The 16,196-nt window shown below is 59.9% G+C and overlaps 2 protein-coding genes across 4 annotated transcripts in view; one reads left to right on the forward strand and one right to left on the reverse strand.

Moving 5' to 3' along the window:
* DRC4 (dynein regulatory complex subunit 4) overlaps window positions 1-5,734 on the forward strand; it is a 22,433-nt gene extending 16,699 nt beyond the window's left edge. The window contains exons 10-11 of one of the 3 annotated variants that reach the window (XM_074968967.1): window positions 2,562-2,627; window positions 3,287-5,727. In XM_074968967.1, coding sequence (XP_074825068.1) covers window positions 2,562-2,627; window positions 3,287-3,436 — 216 coding nt within the window. In that variant the 3' untranslated portion in view covers window positions 3,437-5,727. Of the gene's footprint in view, window positions 1-2,561; window positions 2,628-3,286 lie in introns of all 3 variants that reach the window. The other 2 variants (XM_074968966.1, XM_074968968.1) reach the window with 2 other exon arrangements.
* LOC141996707 (B-cadherin-like) lies at window positions 4,243-15,596 on the reverse strand. Its single transcript, XM_074968969.1, has 11 exons — window positions 15,526-15,596; window positions 14,301-14,444; window positions 13,499-13,648; window positions 12,344-12,488; window positions 11,397-11,572; window positions 10,322-10,450; window positions 9,331-9,510; window positions 8,217-8,390; window positions 6,805-6,947; window positions 5,032-5,082; window positions 4,243-4,335 (listed from the first exon to the last, which is right to left on the reverse strand). Exons 1-11 carry the CDS (start codon window positions 15,565-15,567, stop codon window positions 4,284-4,286), a joined length of 1,386 nt encoding a protein of 461 aa, XP_074825070.1. The 5' UTR covers window positions 15,568-15,596; the 3' UTR covers window positions 4,243-4,283.
* Window positions 15,597-16,196: the final 600 nt, after the last annotated feature.

The raw sequence follows: 16,196 nt of genomic DNA on the forward strand, positions 1-16,196 counted from the left end.
GATTACGACATGGACGTGGTCCACGTGAAGGGAAGTGCCAACCTGATAGCGGATGCGCTGTCCCGGAGAGGGGACCCCGAACTTCCCCAGGTCACTGGTCACAGTGACCCCGCTCAGTTCAGTCTCGAAGGGGGGAGAGATGTGACGATGTGACGCAGCAGGGAGGGGGGAGTGTTGACCTGGGAATGTGCCCTGGGGACGGGAGACCTGAGAGCCTGTCACCTGAGCCAGGAGGGGGAGGGGGAGGTGACACCTCTGCCCAGGAATGTGGATGGAGGCTGCAGCAGGGAACCTGCTCGGTGGGTTTAGTTTCAGTTTGGGGCTGGGTGGAGGAACACAGGGAACCCCAGGGCTGGGGTCTAAGCTCCCTGCTCCCCCAGAAGGACTTGACTGAGGGGTCCTGGGTGTCCCCACAAGCTCTGTTTTGGACTGTGTTCCTGTTGTCCAATAAACCTTCTGTTTTACTGGCTGGCTGAGAGTCTCAGTGAATCCCAGGAAGAGGGGTGCAGGGCCTGGACTCCCCCACACTCCGTGACACACCTCTAGAGCGACACTCGGATTTTAGCAGGCTAGCTCCATGCGTGTAGCACGGTTATGTCTCCTGGAGCTGGCAACGACACCCTCCAGCTCTAGTGGAGGCGTACGCAGAATGTGCCAGATTTGGAGGGGCTTTGTGGCCATGGGGGCTAGCAGGGACATAATGACCAATGAGAACTAAGATGAATCTCACTAGTCACTCCCCCCCATATCACCTGCTTTCCTTCCTGGCTCTGTGGCTCACAGCAGCCTCTGGGATGTCTGGCACGCTAAAAATACATCACAGGGAGCTCCTGGGGCGAGGGGAGAAAAGGCTTAGTGATTCCACATTCCAAGCGAGTGGCAGCAGTGACAGGAGAAGCAGCACTTGCTGTCTGCCTTTGTCCCAGCCCAGCTCAAATGGGAGACCTGGGTTCCTGTGTGACCTGGGGCCAGTCACTTCATCCACCCTGTGCTCAGCTTCCAGCACTATAATGGAGATACCATTTCCCTCCCTCCCTGGGGTGTCGTGAGGGTGAACCATGAGCAGCCCTGTAGTGCTCAGACACTGGGGATGGAATGAGCTCCACTGCCTGGCCTGGGGGGAGCAGATCACAAAACACATTCTTCAGAAACCACCAAGGCGACATCTCTCCAGCAGCTGCTGGCAGTGCTGGAGTCTCCGAATTCCTTTGCTCAGCTGCCTTCTGCAGGCGAAGCTCCCGGTCTGTAACTCTGCACTGGTGCCATGTAGCCCAGGCCCTGACGTTTGAGCAGTTAGGTGATGGAGTGGCAGAAGTGCAGACCTGGCCTTCCCCTCTTGCTAATGTTAGTGGAGCGGCACCATTGGTACATCTCAGGACCAATTTAACTAGTGTAGACAAGCTCTCAGAGGCACCAAGCGGCACCCAGGTCCAGAGGGCCCTGGCTGGGTTCTTGGAGCGGAAAGGCCAGGCAGCACATGTGAGGCACAGCCGCCTCGCCTTATCACAACTCCATACCCGCCCAGGGGTTCCTTTCATAATATGACCCAAAACTGGGGGTCCCCTGCGTTCCTGGGGCCAGCCCCTGAACACTGGAAGCTGCCATAGTGGCCCCTGGCACAAGAGTCACAGTGCAACTGGAGCCTTTTCCAGCGAGAGGCTGGTGCAGTGGAAGTTCCAGGTGGGGGCATGTTGTTCGTTTGCTGCCCTCTGCAGAGCACAGGCTGCTGGCAAGTCAGGCACCTCATGCTTAATGGACACATTTGTAGCCCTCACGCATCCCACGGTCTCTGCAGCAAACCAGCCGCTTAACCAAAGGGAGAACACATTCCTGAACCCCAGAATGTCAGACCAGGTGTAGCAGTTTGACAGAGGGCTCAGCCAGCCCCCAAAGAGAGAGGGCCCACTCAGCCACCAGGGCCCTGGATTTCCTCTGGTCTCCGCTTTCCCCAACTGCAGAGAGAGCCCGGGGCCTGTGCTCAGCTGGCTGTCAACGGGCACTGGGCACCCAGCAGGGCTGGATTCGGACCCTGTGGTTGTGAGGCAGGAGGGTGGGATCAGGGGTAGGGACTGCTTGTCATGGAAGGTTTCAAAGCACTCTGAATGCCTCCCTGGGGACTAAGGTCGCACTCCATTGAGTGGCCTGAGGATTCCCTCTGTCATATCTTTGGCTTGGTGATGGGAGGAAACCAGGCTGGAGTGGGATGAAGTAGGCTGTGAGCTCTCCGAGTGCAGTGCAGGGGCATGGGCTTCTCCGCAGTGTTCGTTACCGAAGGGAGCACAGGCCATGTCTAACCCACCAGATGCAACATGAACTGGCGGGCAGGCAGCACTAAAGGCATCTCAGTCTCTGGGTCAGTTACACTGAGCAGGGTTCTGGGGTTACGTTCCAGTCCCCCCCCACAGACTAGCCCCAGCCAGGAGGCACCACCTCCTCTGGCAGCACTGTGGGAACCTTGCCAAGCCAATCTCTGCAGCTTTCCCGTGGCACCACGCTGAGCTGGGCTCCGGTCCATGCCCAGGGGACCCAACCAGTAACAAGGCTCTGATCTCCCTTCCCAGGACGTGCTGGATTCCAAGAACAACACCATCAAGGATCTCCAGTATGAACTGGCCCGAGTCTGCAAGGTGAGAAGAGGGGACCCTGCTTCTGTCCTGCCCCAGTGGAACCAGGCAGGGTCAGCGCTGGGACATGCCACATGGTTACTGTGCTCTGCAGGGAGAGTCCTCCTGTGCAAAACCTAATGGGAATCAAGGGGAAGCTCCAGGGCCTGCTGGGAGGAGCAGGGCACTGCTCTTACATGGCTCTGTTAGACATAATCTCTCCTGAAGGAGAGGAGGCAGTGGAAGGGCTGTTCCTGCACACGTGTGCACAGATAGACACAGCCATTGCCCAGCACTTCCCTTGTTGTGTCAGGCCTTTAATCCTCTTGATTATGTGGCAAAGCTAGAAAGAGCTGGCCAGACAGCTCAGCCCTCTGGCACGTTGGCATCTCCTATTGTGCGTGCAGCCCTCGCTGCTAGGCAGCTAACTCGATGGCGGGAAGGAATTAGACACACGGTGCTGGTTCTCTCTCTGGGGAGGTTTCCCAGGAACCCCCAGTACCCAGACTGGCTTGGGGGCCGAGTTCTGGTTTCCCTAGTTATAATGACAGCCCCCCTTTGCCCCTGCCGGGCACCACAGGGGATGGTGCAGGAGTGGGTGGTCTGTGTGGGTAGGAGCTAGCTAGTGAAGAGCTGTGTATGGTGTGCACTTCCCTGGGACTCACACTCTGCTTCGCTTTCAGGCACACAACGACTTGCTGCGCACCTATGAGGCCAAGCTCACAGCCTTCGGGATCCCCCTGGACAACATGGGCTTCAAACCACTGGAGACCACAGTGATGGGACAGCTGCTGGGGCAGGGCCCAGCCGGACTCGTTGCTACCCCCACCTAACACTGCTGGGGACGTGCTTGTCCATCCTCTCTCAGGTTACACTAAATATTGTCAGCAACCTCACCATGTGCTCCTGTCCCAGCACCGCAGGGAGCGGGCTGGGCTGTCCCAGGCAGAGAGCAGGGCTGTTTGGTGGCTCTGCCTCATTAAACAGACCCCAGAAAGGTTTTTAAGCAGGCTCCAAAGAAACCGTTTTTTGCTTCCCAGGGCAGGGCCGGGCCTCAGCGTGGAAGGAGACCTCTCACAGCCCAGTGTTCCCTTGCCTAGAGAACGTGCCAGCCAGAGCCAGCTGGTAGCTGGCCCCTGGGTACCGCAGCACTATAAGCAGAGGAGTGTCGCCACTCCAGACCCACACCCATGGCATCCACATGCAGCCTGTTCTCAGCCAGTCCTGCACCCATAGGCCTCCCAGCTGGGCAGGGACTGGAACCCAGAGGCCTGCATGGGTCTCCTCCATATGCCAACAGCTCTCGGCCTCAGGAAGAGGGATGAGCCCTGCTGGCTCTGGAGGGACTGCGCTCACCAGCAGGGAGAACTGGGCCCCTGAGCAGCAGAGCCACGCTGCCCTTCCTAGAGCAGAGCTATCCATCTCCGTGGCTGTTTTACCACTCGGATCCACAGAGCTCGCTAACGAGCGGCTGAGTGCATCAGGCTAAGGCAAGTGCTGCTGCAAGAACCCTTTAATAGCACAGCCCATCCTGAGCCCTCCCTCGCGTCACTTCCTCCAGCCCATCTCTGGAGCCAAGGCCAGTCCGGCAGGGGGTGGGGGACTAGTTCCTGCGCCATGCCGACCTGCTCTCCCTTGTGCTCTAGGTCCCCTTGTAGGTGGTATAGGAGAAGGGGCTGATCAGCAGAGGGACGTGCAGCTTCCGGGTTTGCTCTGTGACTGTGAAGACAACCTGGCAGAGACAAGGGAGGGTTACATGTGTGACAAAGCATGTGCTGGCTGGGGAGAGCCTTAGCCCCACAGCAGTTTGATCTGTCTGCAGACGGTCCCTAAGGCAATGTCGGAGCAGCGCAACCCTTTCCCGTTGACACTGAGCAGCTCCAGCACTGCTGGGGTTTGCTGGGGACAGAGCTGCAGATTAGCCGTGTAAAGTGCATCTGTGCTGCACTGAGCCCTAGTCACTCTGAGATGGCAAAGGCGATGGGTGGGGAGCAGGGAGATGGGGCCAGAGTCTGCTCCTGTACGCTGCTGTCAAACTGGAGCTGCTGCCCTGCTAGGCCACAAGGCAGAGTTTACGGTGGAGTATCAACGAATTTGACCCTTGGGCTCCAGTGCATTTGTAGCATCTGTGGTAACTTAACCCTGACTTAGCAGAAGATTCTGGAGAGGCAGTCACAGAGCAACCCATGTCCTGGGCTTCAGACACTCCATGTGCTCACTGCCTCCTGGGTCTGCATGTGCTAGCACTGGCTTTGTAGACAGGGCTGATTCTCCTCACTCCTGCTTTAGCCCAGGTGAGAGAGGAATTGGGCCCAGACATGCTCCTGGTTAGTAGATTTACCTCCACGTAGGGGTAGAAGCTAGTGTACCCCAGCCGCTGCCAGTAAGCCCCAGTGTCGAAGTGCAGCTTGTATGTGCCAGCCCTCACCTGCTCAGGAGCCTGGAAGAGCAGGCAGCACCCATCCACGGTATGGTAGAGCTGAAATCAAAACAAGTGTATCAAACTGAAGCTGTCCACGGCTCCCTCCTTAGTCCCCTGGAGCCTCCCTGCTGGGAGCCAGTCGCAGGTGCGGCTGAGCCAGGCACAGCTGTTGGGATGACGTGCTCCCTGCATGGTCCTCATGAGCAGAGCAGGAAGCAGAAGGCACAGCAAGGAGAGGCGTGACAGCAGGGGAGAGCGCCTGGGGATGGGGCAGGCAGGGAGGTCCTTCCAGACGGCAGGAGCTGCCCCCAGGGACTCCAGGAGACGGTTTTTGGCCAGCATCACCTCATGCTGCGTGCACATCACCACCCTGGGAGTTGATGGGGAGATTGAACTGTTCTGGGTCACGTCAGAGCATAGGATCTGTCCTCTGCGGTCTGGCCTGCAGCCCAGGAAGGCTGAGCCAGAGCGGATGGCAGTGCCCCACTGGAGTGCATCCCCATGATGCCAGGTGAGTGCGGAGTGGGGGCCCAGCCGAGCAGTGAGGCAGCTGCCAGGCCAGAGACCAGAAGGGAGTAATCCCCCCACCCCACAACCAGAGGGGAAGAGACTCCCAAACCCAAGGAAGGGAGCACCAGGGGAAATGGCTATGCATTGGCTGGGTCTGTGCCAGTACGCTGGCTGGCGGGGGGAGATGGAACTTGTGCCTGCCGCAGGCCCCAGCCCACTCTGCCAGAACCCATCCCGCAGCCTGCACCCCCTGGGGCCACCTTCTCCCTGGTGGCTGGGCTGGGCAGGTGCAGCCTGATCGATGGGGGGGTGGGGAGGGGGGTTGAAGGGCTCAGGTAACTGTTCTGTTGTGGGCTGGGATCAGACTCAGGTGTGAGGTGGGGGAGGGAAGCCTGAGGAAGTGGAAAAACGCTTTCCTGTCCTGCCCCCAGGCTTTAGCTCAGCCCCCCGCCCCCGACCCCCAGGTCTTTGCACTTAGGGGGGTTGTGGGGTGGTGTGACGAAGCGGGACGGTTCTTAATGTTTCCTCTGAATAGTGTGGGGGTGCCTCAGTTTCCCCTAGGCAGTTCTTAAGTATCTAGGGGGTGGGATAAGGGTGTATGATCATTGCAGAGCCCTAGAGGGCAGGTGTGTGCAGGGGTCTGGACACAGAGAATGGCCGACACCCTGTTTCCTGGCAACTGATGGCCTGGGCCCTTCCCCCTGCAAGGTGAGAGCTAAAGGTTGGAGAACAAAGGAATCCGGTGACCTCCTGGCCCGGGGAAAGGGACAAAGCCCAGAGGAGGAGGGGCTGGAGGGAGTTTCAGTTTGGGGCTGGCTGGAGACATGGAGTGAAGGGCAGATGTGGTTGTCTGGCTCACTGCCCCCCAAAATGGACCCAGCTGAGGGGTCCTGTTCTCTGCACCCAGAAGCTCTGTGTTAGACCATGTCCCTGTCGTCTAATAAACCTCTGTTTTCCTGGCTGGCTGAGAGTCCCATCTGACTGTGAAGTTGGGGGGCAGGACCCTCTGGCTTCCCCAGGACCCCGCCTGGGCGGACTCGCTGTGGGAAGCGCAGGGAGGGGCAGAGGATGCTGAATGCTCCGAGGTCAGGCACAGGAAGGTGGAAGCTGTGTGAGCTGTGTGTCCTGAAGACAGGCTGCTCCCAGAGAGGAGACTTCCCCAGAGTCCTGACTGGCTTCATGGGGAGCAGTTCCAGAGCATGGCCCGGGGACTCCGTGACAGGTGGCCTTTCCCTTCCAGGGGCAGCCCATCTGCCTCCCCGCACCTACCTCGTCATCAGCTCCCTCCATTGCAGCCCGGGGCCTTCGAGCCAGGACAGGTGCGTTGCCAGGCCTGTTGCGGGCTGGCCCGTCAGAATGTTCAACACGTGGATGGTCAGGGAGGTGCTAGGGGCCTCGGGCACGTTTCTGGCCTGGGACACAAGATAATGAGCCAAGCGGGGCCCCTCACGCCGGGCCCCCGAAGCACCGCAGCCACTCCCCCGCCCACGGCAGTGCCCACCCCGCGGGGCGCACACTGGGGCATGCAGCAGGGGAACTGCGTCTCTCTTGGCGCGCGCTGGTAAACGGGGAGGGATCGGAGGGCAGAGCACAGGGCACTCGGGCCTGCTCTACACTCCATCGCGATGGTGCTCCGGGCTGGGAAACTCCACCCGCCCTGCGCACCCTGGCTCTGCTGACCGGACCCCCCTCACCCTCTGTACAGGCAGGGAGGGCAATGGGACAATGCCTCCATCCGCCCAGCTGCCATCGCTCGGGGCATGGAAATCTGAGTCTGACCCTGATGGAAACCCCCTGTAGCAGTGTAGGGGGGGTGAGGCGGGGCCCCTGGCGCACGCTCAGGCCGATGGGGGGGGGTGAGGCGGGGCCCCTGGCGCACGCTCAGGCTGATGGGGGGGGGTGAGGCGGGGCCCCTGGCGCACGCTCAGGCCGATGGGGGGGGTGAGGCGGGGCCCCGGTGCACGCTCAGGCCGATGGGGGGGGTGAGGCGGGGCCCCGGTGCACGCTCAGGCCGATGGGGGGGGTGAGGCGGGGCCCAACCCTGATTTCTGAAGCTCGCACAGCAGAACCGCTGCCCCCAGCAGTTGTCTAACCTCATGAACGTGGGGCATCGCCCCAGCAGCTCTGACATGGATCGGGGCAGTGCAGAGCATTGGCCATTTGCCCCACTCCACCCTCCAGTCCCCTCCCTGTGGTACCATTCCCTGTAGCATATTACCAGGGCTTAGCACTGGGAGCCAGGCCCCGGCTCGGCTTGCTGAGCTAGCGAGGCCAGTGAGTAACCTTGGGGCCTCGGCGAGGAGCAGGGCCTGGGGAGGGACTCATGACTGCAATAGGGGTGTGCCAGCAGGAACTACCCCACGCCCCGCCAGCTCAGCTGGGGGTCTCTGTGAGCTGGTTGCAGTCCCACAGCAGGGGCAGGATCCCATGCCACGGACAGCCTGCACTGCCAACAGGCATCCTGCTCACACTCTGGTCTGGGGCACTGTGGCTCGCAGCTCCCTGGGAATCGGGGCATCCCACTTTACTACAGCCCTGTCTGGGGTGCTCCACGGGCTCCCCTCCTAAGTGTAACTGCTCCCTAAGTGTAACTGTAGCTCCTCCCTCGCCCGTCAGCCATTCCCACAACAAGCGGGACCAGGGTCCCCAAGGAGTGTTCTGTGCCCAGTTCCCAGTGCAACCTCTCCTGCTGGGCTCAGGCTTTTGATAGGTGGATCAAAGACTGGGGCTTCGTTCACATCCTCAACGTTCACAGTAACGGTGGCTGTGGAAGTTGGGAGAGACACGGAGAAGGGAATGTCGTTCACTGCGACAACGTTGAGGATGAACTGGCTTTGCACCTCAAAATCCAGGCCCTGGAAAGGAGGCAAAGGAAGGAGTCGGCTTTCCAGGAGAGACAAAATATAAACCCTGCTAACGCCAGGGAGAATTCCCAGAGAGGAGGGAGCAGGGCTGTGAACGGCTAGGAGGCTATTCATCCTGCTCTTGGAGAGAGGACACACGTTAACCCGGTGGCAGAGGAACTCCGCCCATCAGCAGGCTCGCTTCAGGAAGATCCCTTGAGAGCGCTGTTCCCTTCCCCGGGTGCCTTCCATCCAAGACCCCCCCAGTGCTCCAGCCGCATGGGCCCCTCTCCGGGAGGGAGAACCATCCCTACCGCACTGACAGGGATAAGGAGGCACTGAAGTTCTGTGACAGGATTGCTCAACGCTCAGTCCCCCGGTCTAATCTGTTGACCGTGCTCCCTCCCCACTCTTTGGTGCAGTCCCACAGGGCCCGTGGGATCCAGTGCACCGAGCTCTGACCCCTCATGGGCAGGCCCACAGCCCCTAACCAGATCTGGAAGGGGGAGGGAGAAATTTTGGGAACCTAAAGCCCCGAGTCCGTCCTACCAGACGGACTCTCCCCCCCGCCCCCCCTGAGCAGTGCTGGGAAGAGATTCAGAAGAGTAAGTCTCAGTAGAGTTGGTTCTGGGGTGGCTGAGGGAAAGCCCCTGCGACCCCAGACAGAGCTGTACCTTCCCGGGGAAGGACTCGCACGCAGCAGGGCTCTGGGGACTGGGACTGGGAACCCCCCCGGGGCACCCTCTGCTGGGGATCGTGCTCCTGCAGCCTGAGAGCAGTGGCGGGCTGAGCCGGGCCGGTTTACGTTCCTGGGGTGAATGCAGGTGCATGCAGGAGGGGGAAGCGGTGCAGCTGAGGACCCCAGGAGCCGTCCCTCTGGACCGTAGCATTTTCAAAGTCACGTCAGGGTGAGGCGCGGGAGCTGAGGCAGCGCTGGGTGGGCACAACTCACCTGGGAAGTCTTCAGGAGCCCGTTGTTGTTGGGATCCGTGGTTATGGTGAAAAAGCCCCCTTCGTTCCCTCTCACAATCTCGTACTTCGCCCGCCAGGCCGGAGAGCCCTGCTTGTCCCTGTCCGACACACTCAGCCTGGCAACCAGCCCCACTGTGTTCTCGGGCACCGTGGCTTGGTACTGCAATGGAAGGGACAGGCTGGACTGTAGGGCTACTGCCCAGCCGCTGGAGCGCTTCGCGCAGCCCCAGAATCCCACTGATTTTTAAAACAACAAAGCCTAAGCGTCTGGCTTCTGCAGCGGGGCCGGAACCCTCCACACAGGGGCACAGTGCAGCTGCTTCAGCCGCTGGGCTCCAAAGGGAGCCGCAGCTGGAGATCCTGGGCCAGAATCACGGCACCTATTTCCAGGGAGCGCTGGTGGACCCAGAGCTGCTACACTCTCCTAAGGGGCCCCATACATTGGGGGCAGGGGATGGAAAGTTGCACGGAGGGTTCCAGCGACAGAAGACATCTGTCCCTGCAGCTGCTATTCCATAACTACACACCCAGGGCCAGGATCCACAGCTAGGGGAAATCAGCAATTTCCACCGGCTTCAATGTAGCTATGCCGAGCTAGGATCTGGCTCTCAGCACTCAGGTACGAACACACACAGCAAGCAGGTCCCCAGCTCCCGCAATGGCTAGCGGTACTTCCGTGAGGTTGCTGTGACGTTTGCCTTTCACTCATGTTCCTAAAGGGAACAAGTTCAGGCAACTTCCAGTTAGAGGCAAATGTTTTTGGCACAGAAGAATTTGATTCTCTAACCCCATGGAATAATTCTGCCCCTTTGATTTTTCACCACATCTGAGGTTTAGTAACTTGACAGTTTTCTCAGGCATCTAATTAACTCTTTGCGCAGCTGTAGCTAATCAAATCCTCTGTGTTGGGAGTGGAGCTCCTGACCCGGGTAGTGCGAACAGAGATAGAAGCAGGCGAGAGGATGCGTTACCGTGAGTGGGTCGAACACTGGAGCATTATCGTTGGTGTCTGTGACTTCAATCATTGCTGTGGCTGTGGTAGTAAATCCTTCGCCTTTTAAGTCGGCAGCCTGGACAATCAGCGTGTAGTTGGGGGTCATCTGCAAGCCACAAAAGTCACTTTGGGGTTAGCACCTGGAGGACACGTCAGCCTGCTGCCATACTGGCTGGGAATGGGCTTTGCCAGGCCTGGCCTCTCTTCCTCTTGGGGGAACTTGTTATGATTAGTTTCACTGCGGTCAGAGCAGCCAGCAGGTGAGACAGGAGGTGTGAGCGCCTGAACTCAGCTAGCAAGCAACACCACTCTTCTGGCTGCGGGTGCCCGCTCGGGGGAGTTTCATCCACTGAAACCCGGCAGTAACAGGTAAGGAAATCTGCTTCACAATTCAGCAGGCAAGCTGTCATTGTCCCCGCTACTAAAAATTAATATTTCACAGTGGTAGCCTAGAGCATTTTAACCATTCACTTTTCTTTTCAGTATCTACAGTGAACAGCTTGGGGGTTTTCTGCACATCTATCTGGGCTTGGACAATTAATCAATGACGTCAGTTTCACTTTGTATTTGTTAGAAAGTGGGTTTCCCTTGATCAGTAGAGTTCCCAGGGCAACCCCTCCTGCTGGGTGCAAGCTCAGCAAAACCATGTTTCTACAAAACCCAACGTGGGGCTGAGATTTGATGCATTTAAATTAGCTGAATTAACCAAACACGGCCAAACTATCGGGCCTCCCGTGGGGGGTCAGTTTCTAGCGCTGCAGAGATGCCCGTTGAACTCCCCACTGCCTCCCTGCCAAGCACAATTCACTCAGGCCGAGAGCTGGCCGGGCAGGGAAGGTCTAATATGGCATAAGTGCCCAGGAGAAATGGAGACAGCAGAAGTTTGACAAAGACATCCTGCAGCGTGACACGGATTGTGCCGGACACCCGCCACTGTCTATGCGTCTTGGTGCGGAACTCGCACTTCAGAGCCTGGGGCCATCCATCCTCTCTGTGCAAACGTAACTATGCCGAGCTAGGATCTGACTCTGACCCAACGCTGCAGCACTCACCTCTCTGTCCAGCCCAGCTGCAATCACACTGATGATGCCATTATCAAAGTCGATGGTGAACATCTGGTGGTGGGGTTTTTCAGGTATCTGCTGCAGGATGGAGTAAGCAATGACCCCATTGTAGGAGTTTACACTGTCGTCTGCATCTGTGGCTGTCACTTGCATCATGGAGGAACCTGGGCACGAGTTTAGAGCAACACTAATTTTCTCGTTCTAGGACAAAATGAGGCGGGAGACGATTCTCCAGAACGCACTGCCGGGACCAATCCCACCCTGGCCCGCCAAGGGGAATGGGGGAAGGTGACTAGATCAACCACAGGCATTTCCCATCCCTAACATCTGCCGATTCCTCTCTGCAGTCACCAAAGAAAGGGAATAAGATTGTAAGCGCCTCGGGGCAGGGGCCGGCTGAGCCGTCGGCCCAGAGCCATCGATCTCACTGGGGCAATAGAAAGACTGGAGCCCTAGGAGCGTCTCACAGGTAAACAGACGGCACAGTTTGGAGCCACATTTACTGATACCAAATTAGCTCCCCTGTTCCCTTCCAGTTCTCACACCGCCCCCATCAGCGCACCGAGCGCCTGCTCCCTGTCAGCCCCAGAGCCTTCTGCGAAGGTAACTGGTCCCCTCCGCGGGTTCTGTAGCGAAGCAGGTGGTCAACCCCAGGATGCCGACTCTCCTGCAGGATCGGGGGAAGGAACTGCTGGGTTGGAAGGGGAGGGAGAGCCTGCTCCAAGCCCAGCCATCCGCACTCTGGACAAGGCGCGTCTGCTCAGTGGGCAGATTTTAGCCCCTTTGGGTTATTCTGGGATTTAAATTCTTCAAAGCAAAATTAACCCAACACTAAAACAGCCCCTGTCTCTCTCTCTCCTTGGAGGGAACCCTCCAAAGCCACATCTCATGACCGGTGTGTCTCAGCCCCCAAGTCGGGGGCTCTGCTCACATACCTGGCTTGGCTCCTTCTTCTATGAAGCCTGTGAAGACACTCTGGGTGAACTGGGGTTTGTTGTCGTTCTGGTCACTCACAGTGATGATGATCTCCATGGGGTCCTCCACGGGCTTCCCATTTGCAGACACAGCGTGGGAAAAGAGCTGCAAAGCCAGCACGGGGTGTAAGGCACCATTCAAGCCACCCCGCGAGGCCACGAGCAGCCAGCAGCGCCCGCCAAACCCAGCCATGGCTCTGAAAGCAGCGGCCATGCTTGGCTTGTGCATGGCGTTCCACGCGTCCCTGCAGAACGGGAGCCCGAGCCTGGCTGGCTTAGCCAGAGGGGACTTGTCTTCGATTCCCCAACTCCAGCTGCTGGCTGACCATCCCCACCAGGGTCTTGAGTTCACATGCAGGCCACACGGAACAGGTCCAGCATGGGGGAATTCTGCCCAGCTCAGCCTAAACCAAGGGTCCGGACAGCAGCCTTCAAAGGGCCCATCCAGCTCCCCTCCACACTCGGAGGATAATCACTGGCTAGCCCATGGACAGTGAGGTCCTGTTACCCAGGGAGGGGCCAGTCTGGGCTGTCCCGACCCGTGTGGATTTATGGTTTCTCCTCCCTGCTGGGCCAAACCCCAACATCAGTAATGGACTCGGAGCCATTGGCCAGCCCTGCTCTGCCCAGCAGAGACCCACGGGCCCGTGACGAAGCGTCCAGCCAAGCTTTCGGAGACAGGAGGTGCACGCTGAGCGCGTCTCCAAGCAGCAGGGGCCCTGCTGAGGCAACGAGCCGGTGCTAGGCTGTCAGCGCGCTCCAGGCCCGATTCTCACCGGTGCTGGGCCCCCTCAGCAGCACTCAGCAACTCGGGGAAAGAACCGGGCCTCAGGGCCAAGTGCTGACGTGGCCAAGTGACCAGGGCCGGGCACAGATCAGGAGGCAGCGCCCAGCTGGGGTCAGCACCTCCTCTCTGGCTTTACTCTGCCGGGCCTCGGGGAAGAGACCGTGACGGGGGAGGAGAGGGCAGCTGCCCTCTGGACCGTGCGGTACAAGAAACGGAGTGAGACCCAGTTCATTGGAGCCTCGGGCCCTGTCCCAGCCGCCTCCAAGCTCCAGGGGCCATCAGCCCCTGAGAACATGCCCCTTCTCCATCCTTGGCACCCAGGGACTCACCGTGTAGTTGCTGATGTCTTCTCTGTCCAGCGGCTTCGTCACCTTTAGCTGCCCCGTCTCCCTTTCGATGATGAAGACGCCCTCAGGGGGCTTGTCTGCGCCCTGCCCCGTGATGCTGTAGAAAACGTTGGTGGGGATGTTGGATTTGACCTGGTGCCAGAGAATGCCAGAGAATGGGGCGGGGGCCGCCCCAGCCTGTGCTCCCCTCCCCGTCTGTCAAGGACCTGCAAGGAACTGCTCCCATCCAGGCTGCTCCCCACTTGCCTCACTTCCCCCCAAGTCCCTCCCCTCTCAAAACCTCTGCCCCTTGTAGATTCCTGGACACTGCCCCTTTTTCACCAAGCAGCACCAGCATCTTGGGGGATGCCCATGGCAGCCCTGCTGCCTCTGCTGGGATCTCTCACCTTTGGCTGAGTTGGGACCACCAGAAGCCACTATTGTACACAGTTGCCCCAGAGGAAGCCCTCCCCCCAGTTAGGGTGAGGCAGGTCAGCAAGTTAACGTGGGGAGAGGATGCTCGCCTTGCGGCCACCCTGAAGGAAAACTAGGGGATCTTACATCAGAGCTGTCAAATGGGCAGACACCTTTGCCATCAGCACACAATTCTGCTAAAGGTGCTGTTTATAATACACGCAAATTATGTTATATTATGCAAATTAGCACACTAGTGATTTGCATAACACATTATACATGGAGCTGCACTCAACTTGGCAGTATAAATTCCTCACAGCTCCCCATACACACCTTGCCAGGCAGCTAGTGCTGGGCCACCACCCACCACACTGCCAAAGGCCTCCCATACCTGAGCCAGCAGCTTGGGGAAGGGCCCCCTCTCATTCTCAGGGCAGTTGATTGGAGGGATGACCCAGTCCCTCTTCTGCCGCTTCCGGCCAGGGCTGGCCTTTGGGACCGTCAGCCCATCTGCCTGAAGGCAGGGGAGGAAGTCCTGCAGGGGCAGAGACAGCTGCTAGGCAGGGAACTGGGGAGGCACCAGTAACCGCAAACAGCCAAAGGAGGAGGTGAGTTTTGCCTGGGAAGTGGTGCTGCCCCAGTGCCTGTTGCTAGGTGTCTGGAGGGGTTGCAGGGTTTTCACTGCTGATCCCGACCAGGGATCCTGGGACTGGATGTGGAAATGCCCCATCAGGGCTGCTGGAGCCAGTGCAGGGCTCTAGCCTGGGCATCCTGCTGCTGGGGCCAGCCTGAGTGGGTGGGAGACACTGGTTAGTGTCCCTAGGGCTGCCCTAGGCTCCCTGCGGGGCTCCCACCAGCCTACGCTCCCTCGGCGGCTGCTCTCTCCTTCGCAGCTCCTGGAAACTGGCCGGAAAGCCCAGGTGCCGCCTTCGATGAGAGGGGGCTCAGAGCCCTGTCCTGGAACCAGACGCCCCGGCATACCACAGGAGCGAAGGCTGGGCGCGCACTGAGGCCAGGGCAACGTCCAGCCCCCGGCACAGGCCGCTCCGGAGCAGGGCTGGAGCTGCCAGCAGCAGCCTGTTCAGTGCAGGTTCCCAGTACACCCCCGTGGCCGTCCACGGCCCACGACTGTGGGCGGCAGCACCCAGCCCACCACAACGGCACCCAGGGGCCAGGACAGGACTCTTCCAAAGCAGCTGACCCCGGGTACCAATGCTCCCTCCCCTTCCAGGACAGGTGGGGCTCAGGAAGGGCATGGACAGCTTCTCTGAGAGCACAGGCTGCAGCCATGGGCAGAGGGACGGACCCCCCTGGGCTGTGCCACCTTCCCTTGATCCCACGCCCTGCCCCCTGCCCTGCCAATATCTGCTCCCCTTCCCCATCCCCCACCAACGAGCCCACCCCATCCCATGCCCCCCAGGGCCCGCAGGCTCTTCGCACCTCCCAGATCTGCCTGCCCCGCCGGGGCCTGTGCTCCCCCTGCCCGCCCCGGGACCCACGCGCTCCCGCTGGAGTCTGGACACTGCCCGCTCTGCCATCCACACTCCCCTTCCCCCCCCCCGCTCGCTGTGTTGGACCCTCCCCCCCCAGCCCCTGGGGGTGAGGGATCCCCCTACCTGCGTGAGGAGGAAGAGGAGGCTGAGAATGGAGCAGCGCATGGCTCTGGCTGTCTGCTGGCCCTGTGAGAGCCTCCCTCTGGCTGGCTGGCTGGGCCCTGGGGCGGCTTCCCCATGCCCCCACCCCGACCTTCAGCAGGGGCAAAGTCTGCGTGGTGAGCTGGATTTCGGGAAGAGTTTGTGCTGCAGGCTCCAGCAGACCTCTGGGGCAGCCTCGTCCTGCCCAACCCAGTCGTCCCCCCGCCCCCGTACCTCCATCCCCTCTGCCCAGCCCAGGGGAATGGCCCTCTTCCCCTCCCCACCCCGTACCTCCATCCCCTCTGCCCAGCCCAGGGGAATCCCCCACCCCCACCCATACATCCATCCCCTCTGCCCAGCCCAGAGGAATGGCCCTCTTCCCCTCCCCACCCCGTACCTCCATCCCCTCTGCCCAGCCCAGAGGAATGGCCCTCTTCCCCTCCCCACCCCGTACCTCCATCCCCTCTGCCCAGCCCAGAGGAATGGCCCTCTTCCCCTCCCCACCCCGTACCTCCATCCCCTCTGCCCAGCCCAGGGGAATGGCCCTCTTCCCCTCCCCACCCCGTACCTCCATCCCCTCTGCCCAGCCCAGAGGAATGGCCCTCTTCCCCTCCCCACCCCGTACCTCCATCCCCTCTGCCCAGCCCAGAGGA

Source organism: Natator depressus, chromosome 12, assembly GCF_965152275.1.
Source record: "Natator depressus isolate rNatDep1 chromosome 12, rNatDep2.hap1, whole genome shotgun sequence".
In the NCBI taxonomy this organism is placed as follows: Eukaryota; Metazoa; Chordata; order Testudines; family Cheloniidae; genus Natator; species Natator depressus.